Source organism: Taudactylus pleione, unplaced genomic scaffold (assembly GCF_031769625.1).
Source record: "Taudactylus pleione unplaced genomic scaffold, aTauple2 ptg000007l, whole genome shotgun sequence".
In the NCBI taxonomy this organism is placed as follows: domain Eukaryota; kingdom Metazoa; phylum Chordata; class Amphibia; order Anura; family Myobatrachidae; genus Taudactylus; species Taudactylus pleione.
The window spans coordinates 5,179,088-5,199,281 of record NW_028284410.1 but is presented as its reverse complement, the minus strand read 5'-3'; the positions used below and the strand labels follow the sequence as shown (position 1 = coordinate 5,199,281).

General features: G+C 59.3%; 1 protein-coding gene across 1 annotated transcript in view; it reads right to left on the bottom strand.

The window, feature by feature from the left end:
• OSCP1 (organic solute carrier partner 1) overlaps positions 1-785 on the bottom strand; it is a 36,536-nt gene extending 35,751 nt beyond the window's left edge. Inside the window, exon 1 of the mRNA XM_088460418.1 lies at positions 400-785. Within this exon, the coding sequence (XP_088316544.1) occupies positions 400-511 (112 nt within the window). The 5' untranslated portion in view covers positions 512-785. The remainder of the gene's footprint in view (positions 1-399) is intronic.
• Positions 786-20,194: the final 19,409 nt, after the last annotated feature.

Sequence of the window (20,194 nt, the reverse complement as noted above, 5' to 3'; positions counted from 1 at the left end):
GGCGTATACAGTAGGTAAGCATTTTAGCCACAACCACCAAAATAAAAACAAAGAAAAAGCGGTGATTTCTACATGTGGCACTTTACCGAATTACCCCCCCCCACCACCTCTACAAGGAAAATAAATAAAGAAGAATTAATAACAACGGATTTTTATTCCCACCGGGTTTAGCCCTAGCACTGGGGTCAGGTGATTATATCTGGACAGTTTTTTTATATCACTATAGCCCGCTAGCGCTGCTCACCGAGCTCACACAGCGATCGTGGAGCCCGCATAGGCCCCTCTGCTGGGAGGCAGCCCCCCCACCATCGCCAGGTATTCCGGCTCCGGCATGTACACCGCTGCTGCCTCTGGGGGCCGGCGGGGAGCAGCCATATTACCCTGTGCACTCACACTCACCTTTCTTAGCCTTATCCGGGGGGATGTTCTGCGCTCGCAGCCGCTGGTCCAGGATATACAGCATCTCCCCTCCCAGGTTGATAAAGAGCAGCGGCAGAGTGCGGAGAGACATGGCTGGGCGGCCGGAGAGAGAGCGGGGCGCAGGGTGACGGGAGGAGGCTGGGGTGAGAGGCTATGGCCCCTGACAGTGATGAGGGAGAGGAGGGCTAGCTGGCTGGAGGTCACCGGGAGCGGATACGAGTCTTCGGATGCCCGCACTCTCCGGTGTCTCAGGCCGCAGACGCCGCTGCTCGGTTGCTAGGTTTCGGGCCCAGCCAATCACATGGCGTCTATCTGTCTAGTTATTGTGCGGCTCTTAAAGGGAAGGTGAGAGAGGTGCGCAGACGCAAAGCCTCTTATATGTCTCATGGGTAACACGTTAGGGTCCTGTTGCTGAAGGGGATCTGGCCGCCACACCCAGTGGTTACATAAGCCTGATACATCTCAGAGGTCTTCAGGCAACCCAATTAGGAGCGAGTTTGTTTAATGAAACTCGCAATCATCGCACAAATGCGCACTCCCAAGAAATTCGAGATCTGTTTCCCGGAGTGTGTGCAATTTTTCTACAAAATGCAAACTGGGAGAAGTGCATGAAAAAGTGGATAAACCTTCCTGGATCCCCAAAAAACGGAAATCTTTGGCCCAGATTTATCTTATTATTCATTACTAATCTTAAATTGTGCTCTAACCAATCAGCTCCTAAATAACGCTACTTCAAACAGGTAGTGTGAGGTGCAGGAGGTGGGAGAGGGAAGTAGGTAGTGTGAGGTGCAGACCGTGGGAGAGGGAAGCAGGTAGTGTGAGGTTCAGGGGGCGGGTGAGGGAAGCAGGTAGTGTGAGGTGGAGGGTGTTGGAGAGGGAAGCAGGTAGTGTGAGGTGCAGGAGGTGGGAGAGGGAAGTAGGTAGTGTGAGGTGCAGACCGTGGGAGAGGGAAGCAGGTAGTGTGAGGTGCAGGGGGTGGGTGAGGGAAGCAGGTAGTGTGAGGTGCAGGGTGTTGGAGAGGGAAGCAGGTAGTGTGAGGTGCAGGGAGTTGGTGAGAGAAACAGGTAGTGTGAGGTGCAGAGTGTGTGGGCGAGGGAAGCAGATAGTGTGAGGTGCAGGGTGTGGGAGAGGGAAGCAGGTAGTGTGAGGTGCTGGGTGTGTGGGCAAGGGAAGCAGCTAGTGGGAGGTGCAGGGTGTGTGGGCGAGGGAAGCAGATAGTGTGAGGTGCAGGGTGTGTGGGAGAGTGAAGCAGGTAGTGTGAGGTGCAGGGAGTTGGTGAGAGAAACAGGTAGTGTGAGGTGCAGAGTGTGTGGGCGAGGGAAGCAGATAGTGTGAGGTGCAGGGTGTGGGAGAGGGAAGCAGGTAGTGTGAGGTGCTGGGTGTGTGGGCAAGGGAAGCAGCTAGTGGGAGGTGCAGGGTGTGCAGGGAGAAGCAGGTAGTGTGAGGTGCAGGAGGTCGGCGAGGGAAGCAGGGTGTGGGAGAGGGAAGCAGGTAGTGTGAGGTGCAGGGTGTGGGCGAGGGAAGTAGGTAATGTGAGGAGCAGGGTGTGTGGGAGAGGGAAGCAGGTAGTGTGAGGTGCAGGAGGTGGGCGAGGGAAGCAGGTAGTGTGAGGTTCAGGGGGCGGGTGAGGGAAGCAGGTAGTGTGAGGTGGAGGGTGTTGGAGAGGGAAGCAGGTAATATGAGGTGCAGGATGTGTGGGAGAGGGAAGCAGGTAATGTGAGGTGCAGGAGGTGGGCGAGGGAAGCAGGTGGTGTGAGGTGCAGCAGGTGGGTGAGGGAAGCAAGTAGTGTGAGGTGCAGGAGGTGGGTGAGGGAAGCAGGTAGTGTGAGGTGCAGGGGGTGGGTGAGGGAAGAAGGTAATGTGAGGTGCAGGGTGTGTGGGAAAGGGAAGCAGGGTGTGGGCGAGGGAAGCAGGTAGTGTGAGGAGCAGGGTGTGTGGGAGAGGGAAGCAGGTAGTGTGAGGTGCAGGAGGTGGGCGAGGGAAGCAGGTAGTGTGAGGTTCAGGGGGCGGGTGAGGGAAGCAGGTAGTGTGAGGTGGAGGGTGTTGGAGAGGGAAGCAGGTAGTGTGAGGTGCAGGAGGTGGGAGAGGGAAGTAGGTAGTGTGAGGTGCAGACCGTGGGAGAGGGAAGCAGGTAGTGTGAGGTGCAGGGGGTGGGTGAGGGAAGCAGGTAGTGTGAGGTGCAGGGTGTTGGAGAGGGAAGCAGGTAGTGTGAGGTGCAGGGAGTTGGTGAGAGAAACAGGTAGTGTGAGGTGCAGAGTGTGTGGGCGAGGGAAGCAGATAGTGTGAGGTGCAGGGTGTGGGAGAGGGAAGCAGGTAGTGTGAGGTGCTGGGTGTGTGGGCAAGGGAAGCAGCTAGTGGGAGGTGCAGGGTGTGTGGGCGAGGGAAGCAGATAGTGTGAGGTGCAGGGTGTGTGGGAGAGTGAAGCAGGTAGTGTGAGGTGCAGGGAGTTGGTGAGAGAAACAGGTAGTGTGAGGTGCAGAGTGTGTGGGCGAGGGAAGCAGATAGTGTGAGGTGCAGGGTGTGGGAGAGGGAAGCAGGTAGTGTGAGGTGCTGGGTGTGTGGGCAAGGGAAGCAGCTAGTGGGAGGTGCAGGGTGTGTGGGCGAGGGAAGCAGATAGTGTGAGGTGCAGGGTGTGTGGGAGAGTGAAGCAGGTAGTGTGAGGTGCAGGGTGTGCAGAGAGAAGCAGGTAGTGTGAGGTGCAGGAGGTCGGCGAGGGAAGCAGGGTGTGGGAGAGGGAAGCAGGTAGTGTGAGGTGCAGGGTGTGGGCGAGGGAAGTAGGTAATGTGAGGAGCAGGGTGTGTGGGAGAGAGAAGCAGGTAGTGTGAGGTGCAGGAGGTTGGCGAGGGAAGCAGGTAGTGTGAGGTTCAGGGGGCGGGTGAGGGAAGCAGGTAGTGTGAGGTGGAGGGTGTTGGAGAGGGAAGCAGGTAATATGAGGTGCAGGATGTGTGGGAGAGGGAAGCAGGTAATGTGAGGTGCAGGAGGTGGGCGCGGGAAGCAGGTGGTGTGAGGTGCAGCAGGTGGGTGAGGGAAGCAAGTAGTGTGAGGTGCAGGAGGTGGGTGAGGGAAGCAGGTAGTGTGAGGTGCAGGGGGTGGGTGAGGGAAGAAGGTAATGTGAGGTGCAGGGTGTGTGGGAAAGGGAAGCAGGGTGTGGGCGAGGGAAGTAGGTAATGTGAGGAGCAGGGTGTGTGGGAGAGGGAAGCAGGTAGTGTGAGGTGCAGGAGGTGGGCGAGGGAAGCAGGTAGTGTGAGGTGCAGGGGGTGGGTGAGGGAAGCAGGTAGTGTGAGGTGCAGGGTGTTGGAGAGGGAAGCAGGTAGTGTGAGGTGCAGGGAGTTGGTGAGAGAAACAGGTAGTGTGAGGTGCAGAGTGTGTGGGCGAGGGAAGCAGATAGTGTGAGGTGCAGGGTGTGGGAGAGGGAAGCAGGTAGTGTGAGGTGCTGGGTGTGTGGGCAAGGGAAGCAGCTAGTGGGAGGTGCAGGGTGTGTGGGCGAGGGAAGCAGATAGTGTGAGGTGCAGGGTGTGTGGGAGAGTGAAGCAGGTAGTGTGAGGTGCAGGGAGTTGGTGAGAGAAACAGGTAGTGTGAGGTGCAGAGTGTGTGGGCGAGGGAAGCAGATAGTGTGAGGTGCAGGGTGTGGGAGAGGGAAGCAGGTAGTGTGAGGTGCTGGGTGTGTGGGCAAGGGAAGCAGCTAGTGGGAGGTGCAGGGTGTGTGGGCGAGGGAAGCAGATAGTGTGAGGTGCAGGGTGTGTGGGAGAGTGAAGCAGGTAGTGTGAGGTGCAGGGTGTGCAGAGAGAAGCAGGTAGTGTGAGGTGCAGGAGGTCGGCGAGGGAAGCAGGGTGTGGGAGAGGGAAGCAGGGTGTGGGCGAGGGAAGTAGGTAATGTGAGGAGCAGGGTGTGTGGGAGAGGGAAGCAGGTAGTGTGAGGTGCAGGAGGTGGGCGAGGGAAGCAGGTAGTGTGAGGTTCAGGGGGCGGGTGAGGGAAGCAGGTAGTGTGAGGTGGAGGGTGTTGGAGAGGGAAGCAGGTAATATGAGGTGCAGGATGTGTGGGAGAGGGAAGCAGGTAATGTGAGGTGCAGGAGGTGGGCGAGGGAAGCAGGTGGTGTGAGGTGCAGCAGGTGGGTGAGGGAAGCAAGTAGTGTGAGGTGCAGGAGGTGGGTGAGGGAAGCAGGTAGTGTGAGGTGCAGGAGGTGGGCGAGGGAAGAAGGTAATGTGAGGTGCAGGGTGTGTGGGAAAGGGAAGCAGGGTGTGGGCGAGGGAAGCAGGTAGTGTGATGTGCAGGGGGTTGGTGAGAGAAGCAGGTAATATGAGGTGCAGGGTGTGGGAAAGGGAAGCAGGTAGTGTGAGGTGCAGGAGGTGGGTGAGGGAAACAGGTAGTGTGAGGTGTGGGAGAGGGAAGCAGGTAATGTGAGGTGCAGGGCGTGTGGGAGAGGGAATCAGGTAGTGTGAGGTGCAGGGGGTGGGTGAGAGAAGCAGTTAGTGTGAGGTGCAGGCCGTGGGACAGGGAAGCAGGTAGTGTGAGGTGCAGGGGGTGGGTGAGAGAAGCAGGTAGTGTGAGGTGCAGGCGTGGGAGAGGGAAACAGGTAGTGTGAGGTGCAGGAGGTGGGAGAGGGAAGTAGGTATTGTGAGGTGCAGACCGTGGGAGAGGGAAGCAGGTAGTGTGAGGTTCAGGGGGCGGGTGAGGGAAGCAGGTAGTGTGAGGTGGAGGGTGTTGGAGAGGGAAGCAGGTAGTGTGAGGTGCAGGGGGTGGGTGAGGGAAGCAGGTAGTGTGAGGTGCAGGGTGTTGGAGAGGGAAGCAGGTAGTGTGAGGTGCAGGGAGTTGGTGAGAGAAACAGGTAGTGTGAGGTGCAGAGTGTGTGGGCGAGGGAAGCAGATAGTGTGAGGTGCAGGGTGTGGGAGAGGGAAGCAGGCAGTGTGAGGTGCTGGGTGTGTGGGCAAGGGAAGCAGCTAGTGTGAGGTGCAGGGTGTGTGGGCGAGGGAAGCAGATAGTGTGAGGTGCAGGGTGTGTGGGAGAGTGAAGCAGGTAGTGTGAGGTGCAGGAGGTGGGAGAGGGAAGTAGGTAGTGTGAGGTGCAGACCGTGGGAGAGGGAAGCAGGTAGTGTGAGGTTCAGGGGGCGGGTGAGGGAAGCAGGTAGTGTGAGGTGGAGGGTGTTGGAGAGGGAAGCAGGTAGTGTGAGGTGCAGGGGGTGGGTGAGGGAAGCAGGTAGTGTGAGGTGCAGGAGGTGGGAGAGGGAAGTAGGTAGTGTGAGGTGCAGACCGTGGGAGAGGGAAGCAGGTAGTGTGAGGTTCAGGGGGCGGGTGAGGGAAGCAGGTAGTGTGAGGTGGAGGGTGTTGGAGAGGGAAGCAGGTAGTGTGAGGTGCAGGGGGTGGGTGAGGGAAGCAGGTAATGTGAGGTGCAGGGTGTCGAGAGAGAAGCAGGTAGTGTGAGGTGCAGGAGGTCGGCGAGGGAAGCAGGGTGTGTGGGAGAGGGAAGCAGGTAGTGTGAGGTGCAGGGTGTGGGCGAGGGAAGTAGGTAATGTGAGGAGCAGGGTGTGTGGGAGAGTGAAGCAGGTAGTGTGAGGTGCAGGAGGTGGGAGAGGGAAGTAGGTAGTGTGAGGTGCAGACCGTGGGAGAGGGAAGCAGGTAGTGTGAGGTTCAGGGGGCGGGTGAGGGAAGCAGGTAGTGTGAGGTGGAGGGTGTTGGAGAGGGAAGCAGGTAGTGTGAGGTGCAGGGGGTGGGTGAGGGAAGCAGGTAGTGTGAGGTGCAGGGTGTTGGAGAGGGAAGCAGGTAGTGTGAGGTGCAGGGAGTTGGGGAGAGAAACAGGTAGTGTGAGGTGCAGAGTGTGTGGGCGAGGGAAGCAGGTAGTGTGAGGTGCTGGGTGTGTGGGCAAGGGAAGCAGCTAGTGTGAGGTGCAGGGTGTGTGGGCGAGGGAAGCAGATAGTGTGAGGTGCAGGGTGTGTGGGAGAGTGAGGTGCAGGGTGTGTGGGAGAGGGAAGCAGGTAATGTGAGGTGCAGGGTGTGAAGAGAGAAGCAGGTAGTGTGAGGTGCAGGAGGTCGGCGAGGGAAGCAGGGTGTGTGGGAGAGGGAAGCAGGTAGTGTGAGGTTCAGGGTGTGGGCGAGGGAAGTAGGTAGTGTGAGGTGCAGAGTGTGTGGGAGAGGGAAGCAGGTAGTGTGAGGTGCAGGAGGTGGGCGAGGGAAGCAGGTAGTGTGATGTGCAGGGTGTGTGGGAGAGGGAAGCGGGTAGTGTGAGGGCCAGGAGGTGGGCGAGGGAAGCAGGTAGTGTGAGGTGCAGGGCGTGGGAGAGGGAAGCAGGTAGTGTGAGGTGCAAGGGTTGGGTGAGGGAAGCAGGGGGTGGGTGAGGGAAGCATCTAGTGTGAAGTGCAGGGGGTTGGTGAGAGAAGCAGGTAATGTGAGGTGTAGGATGTGTGGGAGAGGGAAGCAGGTAATGTGAGGTGCAGGAGGTGGGCGACTGAAGCAGGCAGTGTGAGGTGGAGGGAGTGTGGGCGAGGGAAGCAGATAGTGTGAGGTGCAGGGTGTGTGGGAGAGGGAAGCAGGTAGTGTGAGGTGCAGGGTCTGTGGGCGAGGGAAGCAGGTAGTGTGAGGTGCAGGTTGTGGGCGAGGGAAGCAGATAGTGTGAGGTGCAGGGTGTGTGGGAGAGGGAAGCAGGTAGTGTGAGGTGCAGGGTGTGTGGGAGAGGGAAGCAGGTAATGTGAGGTGCAGGGTGTGGGAGAGGGAAGCAGGTAGTGTGAGGTGCAGGAGGTCGGCGAGGGAAGCAGGTAGTGTGAGGTGCAGGGTGTATGGGAGAGGGAAGCAGGTAGCGTGAGGTGCAGGGTGTGGGCAAGGGAAGTAGGTAATGTGATGTGCAGAGTGTGTGGGAGAGGGAAGCAGGTAGTGTGAGGTGCAGGGTGTGGGAGAGGGAAGCATGTAGTGTGAGGTGCTGGGTGTGTGGGCAAGGGAAGCAGCTAGTGGGAGGTGCAGGGTGTGTGGGCGAGGGAAGCAGATAGTGTGAGGTGCAGGGTGTGTGGGAGAGTGAAGCAGGTAGTGTGAGGTGCAGGGTGTGCAGAGAGAAGCAGGTAGTGTGAGGTGCAGGAGGTCGGCGAGGGAAGCAGGGTGTGGGAGAGGGAAGCAGGTAGTGTGAGGTGCAGGGTGTGGGCGAGGGAAGTAGGTAATGTGAGGAGCAGGGTGTGTGGGAGAGAGAAGCAGGTAGTGTGAGGTGCAGGAGGTGGGCGAGGGAAGCAGGTAGTGTGAGGTTCAGGGGGCGGGTGAGGGAAGCAGGTAGTGTGAGGTGGAGCGTATTGGAGAGGGAAGCAGGTAATATGAGGTGCAGGATGTGTGGGAGAGGGAAGCAGGTAATGTGAGGTGCAGGAGGTGGGCGCGGGAAGCAGGTGGTGTGAGGTGCAGCAGGTGGGTGAGTTAAGCAAGTAGTGTGAGGTGCAGGAGGTGGGTGAGGGAAGCAGGTAGTGTGAGGTGCAGGGGGTGGGTGAGGGAAGAAGGTAATGTGAGGTGCAGGGTGTGTGGGAAAGGGAAGCAGGGTGTGGGCGAGGGAAGTAGGTAATGTGAGGAGCAGGGTGTGTGGGAGAGGGAAGCAGGTAGTGTGAGGTGCAGGAGGTGGGCGAGGGAAGCAGGTAGTGTGAGGTGCAGGGGGTGGGTGAGGGAAGCAGGTAGTGTGAGGTGCAGGGTGTTGGAGAGGGAAGCAGGTAGTGTGAGGTGCAGGGAGTTGGTGAGAGAAACAGGTAGTGTGAGGTGCAGAGTGTGTGGGCGAGGGAAGCAGATAGTGTGAGGTGCAGGGTGTGGGAGAGGGAAGCAGGTAGTGTGAGGTGCTGGGTGTGTGGGCAAGGGAAGCAGCTAGTGGGAGGTGCAGGGTGTGTGGGCGAGGGAAGCAGATAGTGTGAGGTGCAGGGTGTGTGGGAGAGTGAAGCAGGTAGTGTGAGGTGCAGGGAGTTGGTGAGAGAAACAGGTAGTGTGAGGTGCAGAGTGTGTGGGCGAGGGAAGCAGATAGTGTGAGGTGCAGGGTGTGGGAGAGGGAAGCAGGTAGTGTGAGGTGCTGGGTGTGTGGGCAAGGGAAGCAGCTAGTGGGAGGTGCAGGGTGTGTGGGCGAGGGAAGCAGATAGTGTGAGGTGCAGGGTGTGTGGGAGAGTGAAGCAGGTAGTGTGAGGTGCAGGGTGTGCAGAGAGAAGCAGGTAGTGTGAGGTGCAGGAGGTTGGCGAGGGAAGCAGGGTGTGGGAGAGGGAAGCAGGTAGTGTGAGGTGCAGGGTGTGGGCGAGGGAAGTAGGTAATGTGAGGAGCAGGGTGTGTGGGAGAGGGAAGCAGGTAGTGTGAGGTGCAGGAGGTGGGCGAGGGAAGCAGGTAGTGTGAGGTTCAGGGGGCGGGTGAGGGAAGCAGGTAGTGTGAGGTGGAGGGTGTTGGAGAGGGAAGCAGGTAATATGAGGTGCAGGATGTGTGGGAGAGGGAAGCAGGTAATGTGAGGTGCAGGAGGTGGGCGAGGGAAGCAGGTGGTGTGAGGTGCAGCAGGTGGGTGAGGGAAGCAAGTAGTGTGAGGTGCAGGAGGTGGGTGAGGGAAGCAGGTAGTGTGAGGTGCAGGAGGTGGGCGAGGGAAGAAGGTAATGTGAGGTGCAGGGTGTGTGGGAAAGGGAAGCAGGGTGTGGGCGAGGGAAGCAGGTAGTGTGATGTGCAGGGGGTTGGTGAGAGAAGCAGGTAATATGAGGTGCAGGGTGTGGGAAAGGGAAGCAGGTAGTGTGAGGTGCAGGAGGTGGGTGAGGGAAACAGGTAGTGTGAGGTGTGGGAGAGGGAAGCAGGTAATGTGAGGTGCAGGGCGTGTGGGAGAGGAATCAGGTAGTGTGAGGTGCATGGGGTGGGTGAGAGAAGCAGTTAGTGTGAGGTGCAGGCCGTGGGAGAGGGAAGCAGGTAGTGTGAGGTGCAGGGGGTGGGTGAGAGAAGCAGGTAGTGTGAGGTGCAGGCGTGGGAGAGGGAAACAGGTAGTGTGAGGTGCAGGAGGTGGGAGAGGGAAGTAGGTATTGTGAGGTGCAGACCGTGGGAGAGGGAAGCAGGTAGTGTGAGGTTCAGGGGGCGGGTGAGGGAAGCAGGTAGTGTGAGGTGGAGGGTGTTGGAGAGGGAAGCAGGTAGTGTGAGGTGCAGGGGGTGGGTGAGGGAAGCAGGTAGTGTGAGGTGCAGGGTGTTGGAGAGGGAAGCAGGTAGTGTGAGGTGCAGGGAGTTGGTGAGAGAAACAGGTAGTGTGAGGTGCAGAGTGTGTGGGCGAGGGAAGCAGATAGTGTGAGGTGCAGGGTGTGGGAGAGGGAAGCAGGCAGTGTGAGGTGCTGGGTGTGTGGGCAAGGGAAGCAGCTAGTGTGAGGTGCAGGGTGTGTGGGCGAGGGAAGCAGATAGTGTGAGGTGCAGGGTGTGTGGGAGAGTGAAGCAGGTAGTGTGAGGTGCAGGAGGTGGGAGAGGGAAGTAGGTAGTGTGAGGTGCAGACCGTGGGAGAGGGAAGCAGGTAGTGTGAGGTTCAGGGGGCGGGTGAGGGAAGCAGGTAGTGTGAGGTGGAGGGTGTTGGAGAGGGAAGCAGGTAGTGTGAGGTGCAGGGGGTGGGTGAGGGAAGCAGGTAGTGTGAGGTGCAGGAGGTGGGAGAGGGAAGTAGGTAGTGTGAGGTGCAGACCGTGGGAGAGGGAAGCAGGTAGTGTGAGGTTCAGGGGGCGGGTGAGGGAAGCAGGTAGTGTGAGGTGGAGGGTGTTGGAGAGGGAAGCAGGTAGTGTGAGGTGCAGGGGGTGGGTGAGGGAAGCAGGTAATGTGAGGTGCAGGGTGTCGAGAGAGAAGCAGGTAGTGTGAGGTGCAGGAGGTCGGCGAGGGAAGCAGGGTGTGTGGGAGAGGGAAGCAGGTAGTGTGAGGTGCAGGGTGTGGGCGAGGGAAGTAGGTAATGTGAGGAGCAGGGTGTGTGGGAGAGTGAAGCAGGTAGTGTGAGGTGCAGGAGGTGGGAGAGGGAAGTAGGTAGTGTGAGGTTCAGGGGGCGGGTGAGGGAAGCAGGTAGTGTGAGGTTCAGGGGGCGGGTGAGGGAAGCAGGTAGTGTGAGGTGGAGGGTGTTGGAGAGGGAAGCAAGTAGTGTGAGGTGCAGGGGGTTGGTGAGAGAAGCAGGTAATATGAGGTGCAGGATGTGTGGGAGAGGGAAGCAGGTAATGTGAGGTGCAGGAGGTGGGCGAGGGAAGCAGGTGGTGTAAGGTGCAGCAGGTGGGTGAGGGAAGCAGGTAGTGTGAGGTGCAGGAGGTGGGTGAGGGAAGCAGGTAGTGTGAGGTGCAGGAGGTGGGCGAGGGAAGCAGGTAATGTGAGGTGCAGGGTGTGTGGGAAAGGGAAGCAGGGTGTGGGCGAGGGAAGCAGGTAATGTGAAGTGCAGGGTGTGTGGGAAAGGGAAGCAGGTAGTGTGAGGTGCAGGAGGTGGGTGAGGGAAGCAGGTAGTGTGAGGTGTGGGAGAGGGTAGCAGGTAATGTGAGGTGCAGGGGGTGTGGGAGAGGGAATCAGGTAGTGTGAGGTGCAGGGGGTGGGTGAGAGAAGCAGTTAGTGTGAGGTGCAGGCCGTGGGAGAGGGAAGCAGGTAGTGTGAGGTGCAGGGGGTGGGTGAGAGAAGCAGGTAGTGTGAGGTGCAGGCGTGGGAGAGGGAAACAGTGTGAGGTGCAGGAGGTGGGAGAGGGAAGTAGGTATTGTGAGGTGCAGACCGTGGGAGAAGGAAGCAGGTAGTGTGAGGTTCAGGGGGCGGGTGAGGGAAGCAGGTAGTGTGAGGTGGAGGGTGTTGGAGAGGGAAGCAGGTAGTGTGAGGTGCAGGGGGTGGGTGAGGGAAGCAGGTAGTGTGAGGTGCAGGGTGTTGGAGAGGGAAGCAGGTAGTGTGAGGTGCAGGGAGTTGGGGAGAGAAACAGGTAGTGTGAGGTGCAGAGTGTGTGGGCGAGGGAAGCAGGTAGTGTGAGGTGCTGGGTGTGTGGGCAAGGGAAGCAGCTAGTGTGAGGTGCAGGGTGTGTGGGCGAGGGAAGCAGATAGTGTGAGGTGCAGGGTGTGTGGGAGAGTGAGGTGCAGGGTGTGTGGGAGAGGGAAGCAGGTAATGTGAGGTGCAGGGTGTGAAGAGAGAAGCAGGTAGTGTGAGGTGCAGGAGGTCGGCGAGGGAAGCAGGGTGTGTGGGAGAGGGAAGCAGGTAGTGTGAGGTTCAGGGTGTGGGCGAGGGAAGTAGGTAGTGTGAGGTGCAGAGTGTGTGGGAGAGGGAAGCAGGTAGTGTGAGGTGCAGGAGGTGGGCGAGGGAAGCAGGTAGTGTGATGTGCAGGGTGTGTGGGAGAGGGAAGCGGGTAGTGTGAGGGCCAGGAGGTGGGCGAGGGAAGCAGGTAGTGTGAGGTGCAGGGCGTGGGAGAGGGAAGCAGGTAGTGTGACGTGCAAGGGTTGGGTGAGGGAAGCAGGGGGTGGGTGAGGGAAGCATCTAGTGTGAAGTGCAGGGGGTTGGTGAGAGAAGCAGGTAATGTGAGGTGTAGGATGTGTGGGAGAGGGAAGCAGGTAATGTGAGGTGCAGGAGGTGGGCGACTGAAGCAGGCAGTGTGCGGTGGAGGGAGTGTGGGCGAGGGAAGCAGATAGTGTGAGGTGCAGGGTGTGTGGGAGAGGGAAGCAGGTAGTGTGAGGTGCAGGGTCTGTGGGCGAGGGAAGCAGGTAGTGTGAGGTGCAGGTTGTGGGCGAGGGAAGCAGATAGTGTGAGGTGCAGGGTGTGTGGGAGAGGGAAGCAGGTAGTGTGAGGTGCAGGGTGTGTGGGAGAGGGAAGCAGGTAATGTGAGGTGCAGGGTGTGGGAGAGGGAAGCAGGTAGTGTGAGGTGCAGGAGGTCGGCGAGGGAAGCAGGTAGTGTGAGGTGCAGGGTGTATGGGAGAGGGAAGCAGGTAGCGTGAGGTGCAGGGTGTGGGCAAGGGAAGTAGGTAATGTGATGTGCAGAGTGTGTGGGAGAGGGAAGCAGGTAGTGTGAGGTGCAGGAGGTGGGCGAGGGAAGCAGGTAGTGTGAGGGCAGGGTGTGTGGGAGAGGGAAGCAGGTAATGTGAGGTGCAGGGTGTGGGAGAGGGAAGCAGGTAGTGTGAGGTGCAGGAGGTCGGCGAGGGAAGCAGGTAGTGTGAGGTGCAGGGTGTATGGGAGAGGGAAGCAGGTAGTGTGAGGTGCAGGGTGTGGGCAAGGGAAGTAGGTAATGTGAGGTGCAGAGTGTGTGGGAGAGGGAAGCAATTAGTGTGAGGTGCAGGAGGTGGGCGAGGGAAGCAGGTAGTCTGAGGTACAGGGTGTGGGCGAGGGAAGTAGGTAATGTGAGGTGCAGGGTGCGTGGCAGAGGGAAGTAGGTAGTGGGAGGTGCAGGAGGTGGGCGAGGGAAGCAGGTAGTGTGAGGTGCAGGGCATGGGAGAGGGAAGCAGTTAGTGTGATGTGCAGGGGGTGGGTGAGGGAAGCAGGTAGTGTGAGGTGCAGGGGGTGGGTGAGGGAAGCATCTAGTGTGAGGTGCAGGGGGTTGGTGAGAGAAGCAGGTAATGTGAGGTGCAGGATGTGTGGGAGAGGGAAGCAGGTAATGTGAGGTGCAGGAGGTGGGCGAGGGAAGCAGGTAGTGTGAGGTGCAGGGGGTTGAGAGAAGCAGGTAGTGTGAGGTGCAGGGTGTGTGGGCGAGGGAAGCAGATAGTATGAGGTGCAGGGTGTGTGGGAGAGGGAAGCAGGTAGTGTATGGTACAGTGTGTGTGGGCGAGGGAAGCAGGTAGTGTGAGGTGCAGGGTACGTGGGAGAGGGAAGCAGGTAATGTGAGGTGCAGGGTGTGGGAGAGGGAAGCAGGTAGTGTGAGGTGCAGGAGGTCGGCGAGGGAAGCAGGTAGTGTGAGCTGCAGGGTGTGTGGGAGAGGGAAGCTGGTAATGTGAGGTGCAGGGTCTGTGGGAGAGGGAAGCAGGTAATGTGAGGTGCAGGGTGTGTGGGAGAGGGAAGCAGGTAGTGTGAGGTGCAGGAGGTGGGCGAGGGAAGCAGGTAGTGTGAGGTGCAGGGTGTGGGCGAGGGAAGCAGGTAATGTGAGGTGCAGGGTGTGGGAGAGGGAAGCAGGTAGTGTGAGGTGCAGGAGGTGGGCGAGGGAAGCAGGTGTGAGGTGCAGGGTGTGGGCGAGGTAAGCAGGTAATGTGAGGTGCAGGGTGTGTGGGAGAGGGAAGCAGGTAGTGTGAGGTGCAGGAGGTGTGGGAGAGGGAAGCAGGTAATGTGAGGTGTAGAGTGTGTGGGAGAGGGAAGCAGGTAGTGTGAGGTGCAGGGGGTGGGTGAGAGAAGCAGGTAGTGTGGGAGAGGGAAGCAGGTAGTGTGAGGTGCAGGGGGCGGGTGAGGGAAGCAGGTAGTGTGAGGTGCAGGGTGTGGGAGAGGGAAGCAGGTAGTGTGAGGTGCAGGGGGTGGGTGAGGGAAGCAGGTAGTGTGAGGTGCAGGGGGTGGGTGAGGGAAGCAGGTAGTGTGAGGTGCAGGGTGTGTGGGAGAGGGAAGCAGGTAGTGGGAGGTGCAGGAGGTGGGCGAGGTCAGCAGGTAGTGTGAGGTGCAGGGTGTGGGCGAGGGAAGCAGGTAATGTGAGGTGCAGGGTGTGTGGGAGAGGGAAGCAGGTAGTGTGAGGTGCAGGAGGTGGGCGAGGGAAGCAGGTGTGAGGTGCAGGGTGTGGGCGAGGGAAGCAGGTAATGTGAGGTGCAGGGTGTGTGGGAGAGGAAGGCAGGTAGTGTGAGGTGCAGGAGGTGTGGGAGAGGGAAGCAGGTAATGTGAGATGTAGGGTGTGTGGGAGAGGGAAGCAGGTAGTGTGAGGTGCAGGAGGAGGGTGAGAGAAGCAGGTAGTGTGAGGTGCAGGGTGTGTGGGAGAGGGAAGCAGGTAGTGTGAGGTGCAGGGGGTTGGTGAGAGAAGCAGGTAGTGTGAGGTGCAGGGGGTGGGTGAGAGAAGCAGGTAGTGTTAGGTGCAAGCTGTGGGAGAGGGAAACAGGCAGTGTGAGGTGCAGGGGGTGGGAGAGGGAAGTAGGCAGTGTGAGGTGCAGGCTGTTGGAGAGGGAAGCAGGTAGAGTGAGGTGCAGGGGGCGGGTGAGGGAAGCAGGTAGTGTGAGTTGCATGGTGTGGGAGAGGGAAGCAGGTAGTGTGAGGTGCAGGGGGTGGGTAAGGGAAGCAAGTAGTGTGAGGTGCAGGGGGTTGGTGAGAGAAGCAGGTAGTGTGAGGTGCAGGGTGTGTGGGTGAGGGAAGCAGATAGTGTGAGGTGCAGGGTGTGTGGGAGAGGGAAGCTGGTATTGTGAGGTCCAGGGGGTGGGTGAGGGAAGCAGGTAGTTTGAGGTGCAGGGGGTGGGTGAGGGAAGCATCTAGTGTGAGGTTCAGGGGGTTGGTGAGAGAAGCAGGTAATGTGAGGTGTAGGATGTTTGGGAGAGGGAAGTAGGTAATGTGAGGTGCAGGAGGTGGGCGAGGGAAGCAGGTAGTGTGAGGTGCAGGGTGTGTGGGCGAGGGAAGCAGATAGTGTGAGTTGCAGGGTGTGTGGGCGAGGGAAGCAGGTAGTGTGAGGTGTAGGGTGTGTGGGCGAGGGAAGCAGGTAGTGTGAGGTACAGGGTGTGGGAGAGGGAAGCAGGTAGTGTGAGGTGCAGGAGGTCGGCGAGGGAAGCAGGTAGTGTGAGGTGCAGGGTGTGTGGGAGAGGGAAGCAGGTAGTGTGAGGTGTAGGGTGTGGGCGAGGGAAGTAGGTAATGTGAGGTGCAGGGGGTGGGTGAGGGAAGCATCTAGTGTGAGGTTCAGGGGGTTGGTGAGAGAAGCAGGTAATGTGAGGTGTAGGATGTTTGGGAGAGGGAAGTAGGTAATGTGAGGTGCAGGGAGGTGGGCGAGGGAAGCAGGTAGTGTGAGGTGCAGGGTGTGTGGGCGAGGGAAGCATGTTGTGTGAGGTGCAGGGTGTGGGCGAGGGAAGTAGGTAATGTGAGGTGCAGGGTGTGTGGCAGATTGAATCAGGTAGTTTGAGGTGCAGGGCGTGGGAGAGGGAAGCAGGTAGTGTGAGGTGCAAGCTGTGGGAGAGGGAAGCAGGTAGTGTGAGGTGCAGGAGGTGGGCGAGGGAAGTAGGTAGTGTGAGGTGCAGGGTGTGGGTGAGGGAAGCATCTAGTGTGAGGTGCAGGGGGTTGGTGAGAGAAGCTGGTAATATGAGGTGCATGATGTGTGGGAGAGGGAAGCAGGTAATGTGAGGTGCAGGAGGTGGGCGAGGGAAGCAGGTAGTGTGAGGTGCAGGAGGTGGGTGAGGGAAGTAGGTAATGTGAGGTGCAGGGTGTGTGGCAGAGGGCAGCAGGTAGTGTGAGGTGCAGGACGTGGGCGTGGGAAGTAGGTAGTGTGAGGTGCAGGGCGTGGGAGAGGGAAGCAGGTAGTGTGAGGTGCAGGGGGTGGGTGAGGGTAGCAGGTAGTGTGAAGAGCAGGGGGTGGGCGAGGGAAGCATCTAGTGTGAGGTGCAGGGGGTTGGTGAGAGAAGCAGGCAATATGAGGTGCAGGATGTGTGGGAGAGGGAAGCAGGTAGTGGGAGGTGCAGGAGGTGGGCGAGGTCAGCAGGTAGTGTGAGGTGCAGGGTGTGGGCGAGGGAAGCAGGTAATGTGAGGTGCAGGGTGTGTGGGAGAGGGAAGCAGGTAGTGTGAGGTGCAGGAGGTGGGCGAGGGAAGCAGGTGTGAGGTGCAGGGTGTGGGCGAGGGAAGCAGGTAATGTGAGGTGCAGGGTGTGTGGGAGAGGAAGGCAGGTAGTGTGAGGTGCAGGAGGTGTGGGAGAGGGAAGCAGGTAATGTGAGGTGTAGGGTGTGTGGGAGAGGGAAGCAGGTAGTGTGAGGTGCAGGAGGAGGGTGAGAGAAGCAGGTAGTGTGAGGTGCAGGATGTGTGGGAGAGGGAAGCAGGTAGTGTGAGGTGCAGGGGGTTGGTGAGAGAAGCAGGTAGTGTGAGGTGCAGGGGGTGGGTGAGAGAAGCAGGTAGTGTTAGGTGCAAGCTGTGGGAGAGGGAAACAGGCAGTGTGAGGTGCAGGGAGTGGGAGAGGGAAGTAGGCAGTGTGAGGTGCAGGCTGTTGGAGAGGGAAGCAGGTAGAGTGAGGTGCAGGGGGCGGGTGAGGGAAGCAGGTAGTGTGAGGTGCATGGTGTGGGAGAGGGAAGCAGGTTAGTGTGAGGTGCAGGGGGTGGGTAAGGGAAGCAAGTAGTGTGAGGTGCAGGGGGTTGGTGAGAGAAGCAGGTAGTGTGAGGTGCAGGGTGTGTGGGCGAGGGAAGCAGATAGTGTGAGGTGCAGGGTGTGTGGGAGAGGGAAGCTGGTATTGTGAGGTCCAGGGGGTGGGTGAGGGAAGCAGGTAGTTTGAGGTGCAGGGGGTGGGTGAGGGAAGCATCTAGTGTGAGGTTCAGGGGGTTGGTGAGAGAAGCAGGTAATGTGAGGTGTAGGATGTTTGGGAGAGGGAAGTAGGTAATGTGAGGTGCAGGAGGTGGGCGAGGGAAGCAGGTAGTGTGAGGTGCAGGGTGTGTGGGCGAGGGAAGCAGATAGTGTGAGTTGCAGGGTGTGTGGGCGAGGAAAGCAGGTAGTGTGAGGTGTAGGGTGTGTGGGCAAGGGAAGCAGGTAGTGTGAGGTACAGGGTGTGGGAGAGGGAAGCAGGTAGTGTGAGGTGCAGGAGGTCGGCGAGGGAAGCAGGTAGTGTGAGGTGCAGGGTGTGTGGGAGAGGGAAGCAGGTAGTGTGAGGTGTAGGGTGTGGGCGAGGGAAGTAGGTAATGTGAGGTGCAGGGGGTGGGTGAGGGAAGCATCTAGTGTGAGGTTCAGGGGGTTGGTGAGAGAAGCAGGTAATGTGAGGTGTAGGATGTTTGGGAGAGGGAAGTAGGTAATGTGAGGTGCAGGGAGGTGGGCGAGGGAAGCAGGTAGTGTGAGGTGCAGGGTGTGTGGGCGAGGGAAGCATGTTGTGTGAGGTGCAGGGTGTGGGCGAGGGAAGTAGGTAATGTGAGGTGCAGGGTGTGTGGCAGATTGAAGCAGGTAGTTTGAGGTGCAGGGCGTGGGAGAGGGAAGCAGGTAGTGTGAGGTGCAAGCTGTGGGAGAGGGAAGCAGGTAGTGTGAGGTGCAGGAGGTGGGCGAGGGAAGTAGGTAGTGTGGGGTGCAGGGTGTGGGTGAGGGAAGCATCTAGTGTGAGGTGCAGGGGGTTGGTGAGAGAAGCTGGTAATATGAGGTGCATGATGTGTGGGAGAGGGAAGCAGGTAATGTGAGGTGCAGGAGGTGGGCGAGGGAAGCAGGTAGTGTGAGGTGCAGGAGGTGGGTGAGGGAAGTAGGTAATGTGAGGTGCAGGGTGTGTGGCAGAGGGAAGCAGGTAGTGTGAGGTGCAGGACGTGGGCGTGGGAAGTAGGTAGTGTGAGGTGCACGGCGTGGGAGAGGGAAGCAGGTAGTGTGAGGTGCAGGGGGTGGGTGAGGGAAGCATCTAGTGTGAGGTGCAGGGGGTTGGTGAGAGAAGCAGGCAATATGAGGTGCAGGATGTGTGGGAGAGGGAAGCAGGTAATGTGAGGTGCAGGAGGTGGGCGAGGGAAGCAGGTGGGTGAGGGAAGCAGGTAGTGTGAGGTGCAGGAGGTGGGTGAGGGAAGCAGGTAGTGTGAGGTGGAGGAGGTGGGCGAGGGAAGCAGGTAGTGTGAGGTGCAGGGTGTGGGCGAGGGAAGCAGGTAATGTGAGGTGCAGTGTGTGTGCGAGAGGGAATCAGGTAGTGTGAGGTGCAGGAGGTGGGCGAGGGAAGCAGGTAGTGTGAGGTGCAGGGTGTGGGCGAAGGAAGCAGGTAATGTGAGGTGCTGGGTGTGTGGGCGAGGGAAGCAGGTAGTGTGAGGTGCAGGGTGTGTTGGCGAGGGAAGCAGATAGTGTGAGGCGCAGGGTGTGTGGGAGAGGGAAGCAGGTAGTGAGGTGCAGCGTGTGTGGGAGAGGGAAGCAGGTAATGTGAGGTGCAGGGTGTGGGAGAGGGAAGCAGGTAGTGCGAGGTGCAGGAGGTCGGCGAGGGAAGTAGGTAGTGTGAGGTGCAGGGTGTGTGGGAGAGGGAAGCAGGTAGTGTGAGGTGCAGGGTTTGGGTGAGGGAAGCAGGTAGTTTGAGGTGCAGGGGGTGGGTGAGGGAAGCAGGTAATGTGAGGTGTAGGATGTTTGGGAGAGGGAAGCAGGTAATGTGAGGTGCAGGAGGTGGGCGAGGGAAGCAGGTAGTGCGAGGTGCAGGGTGTGTGGGCGAGGGAAGCAGATAGTGTGAGGTGCAGGGTGTGTGGGCGAGGGAAGCAGGTAGTGTGAGGTGTAGGGTGTGTGGGCGAGGGAAGCAGGTAGTGTGAGGTGCAGGCTGTGTGGGAGAGGGAAGCAGGTAATGTGAGGTACAGGGTGTAGGAGAGGGAAGCAGGTAGTGTGAGGTGCAGGAGGTCGGCGAGGGAAGCAGGTAGTGTGAGGTGCAGGGTGTGGGGGAGAGGGAAGCAGGTAGTGTGAGATGCATGGTGTGGGCGAGGGAAGTAGGTAATGTGAGGTGCAGAGTGTTTGGGAGAGGGAAGCAGGTAGTGTGAGGTACAGGAGGTGGGCGAGGGAAGCAGGTAGTGTGAGGTGCAGGGTGTGTGGGAGAGGGAAGCATGTAGTGTGAGGTGAAGGGTGTGGGGGCGAGGGAAGTATGTAATGTGAGGTGCAGGGTGTGTGGCAGAGGGAAGCAGGTAGTGTGAGGTGCAGGAGGTGGTTGAGGGAAGCAGGTAGTGTGAGGTGCAGGGCGTGGGAGAGGGAAACAGGTAGTGTGAGGTTCAGGGGGTGGTTGAGGGAAGCAGGTAGTGTGAGGTGCAGGGGGTGGGTGAGGGAAGCATCTAGTGTGAGGTGCAGGGGGTTGGTGAGAGAAGCAGGTAATGTGAGGTGCAGGATGTGTGGGAGAGGGAAGCAGGTAATGTGAGGTGCAGGAGGTGGGCGAGGGAAGCAGGTAGTGTGAGGTGCAGGGGGTTGGTGAGAGAAGCAGGTAGTGTGAGGTGCAGGGTGTGTGGGCGAGGGAAGCAGATAGTGTGAGGTGCAGGGTGTGTGGGCGAGGGAAGCAGGTAGTGTGGGGTGCAGGGTGTGTGGGAGAGGGAAGCAGGTAATGTGAGGTGCAGGGTGTGGGAGAGTGAAGCAGGTAGTGTGAGGTGCAGGGTGTGTGGGAGAGGGAAGCAGGTAGTGTGAGGTGCATGAGGTGGGCGAGGGAAGCAGGTGTGAGGTGCAGGGTGTGGGTGAGGGAAGCAGGTAACGTGAGGTGCAGGGTGTGTGGGAGAGGGAAGCAGGTAGTGTGAGGTGCAGGAGGTGTGGGCGAGGGAAGCAGGTAATGTGAGATGTAGGGTGTGTGGGAGAGGGAAGCAGGTAATGTGAGGTGCAGGAGGTGGGCGAGGGAAGCAGGTAGTGCGAGGTGCTGGGTGTGTGGGCGAGGGAAGCAGATAGTGTGAGGTGCAGGGTGTGTGGGAGAGGGAAGCAGGTAGTGTGAGGTGCAGGAGGTGGGCGAGGGAAGTAGGTAGTGTGAGGTGCAGGGTGTGGGTGAGGGAAGCAGGTAGTGTGAGGTGCAGGGGGTGGGTGAGGGAAGCATCTAGTGTGAGGTGCAGGGGGTTGGTGAGAGAAGCAGGTAATATGAGGTGCAGGATGTGTGGGAGAGGGAAGCAGGTAATGTGAGGTGCAGGAGGTGTGCGAGGGAAGCAGGTAGTGTGAGGTGCAGGAGGTGGTTGAGGGAAGTAGGTAATGTGAGGTGCAGGGTGTGTGGCAGAGGGAAGCAGGTAGTGTGAGGTGCAGGAGGTGGGCGAGGGAAGTAGGTAGTGTGAGGTGTAGGTTGTGAGGGCGAGGGAAGCAGGTAGTGTGAGGTGCAGGCTGTGTGGGAG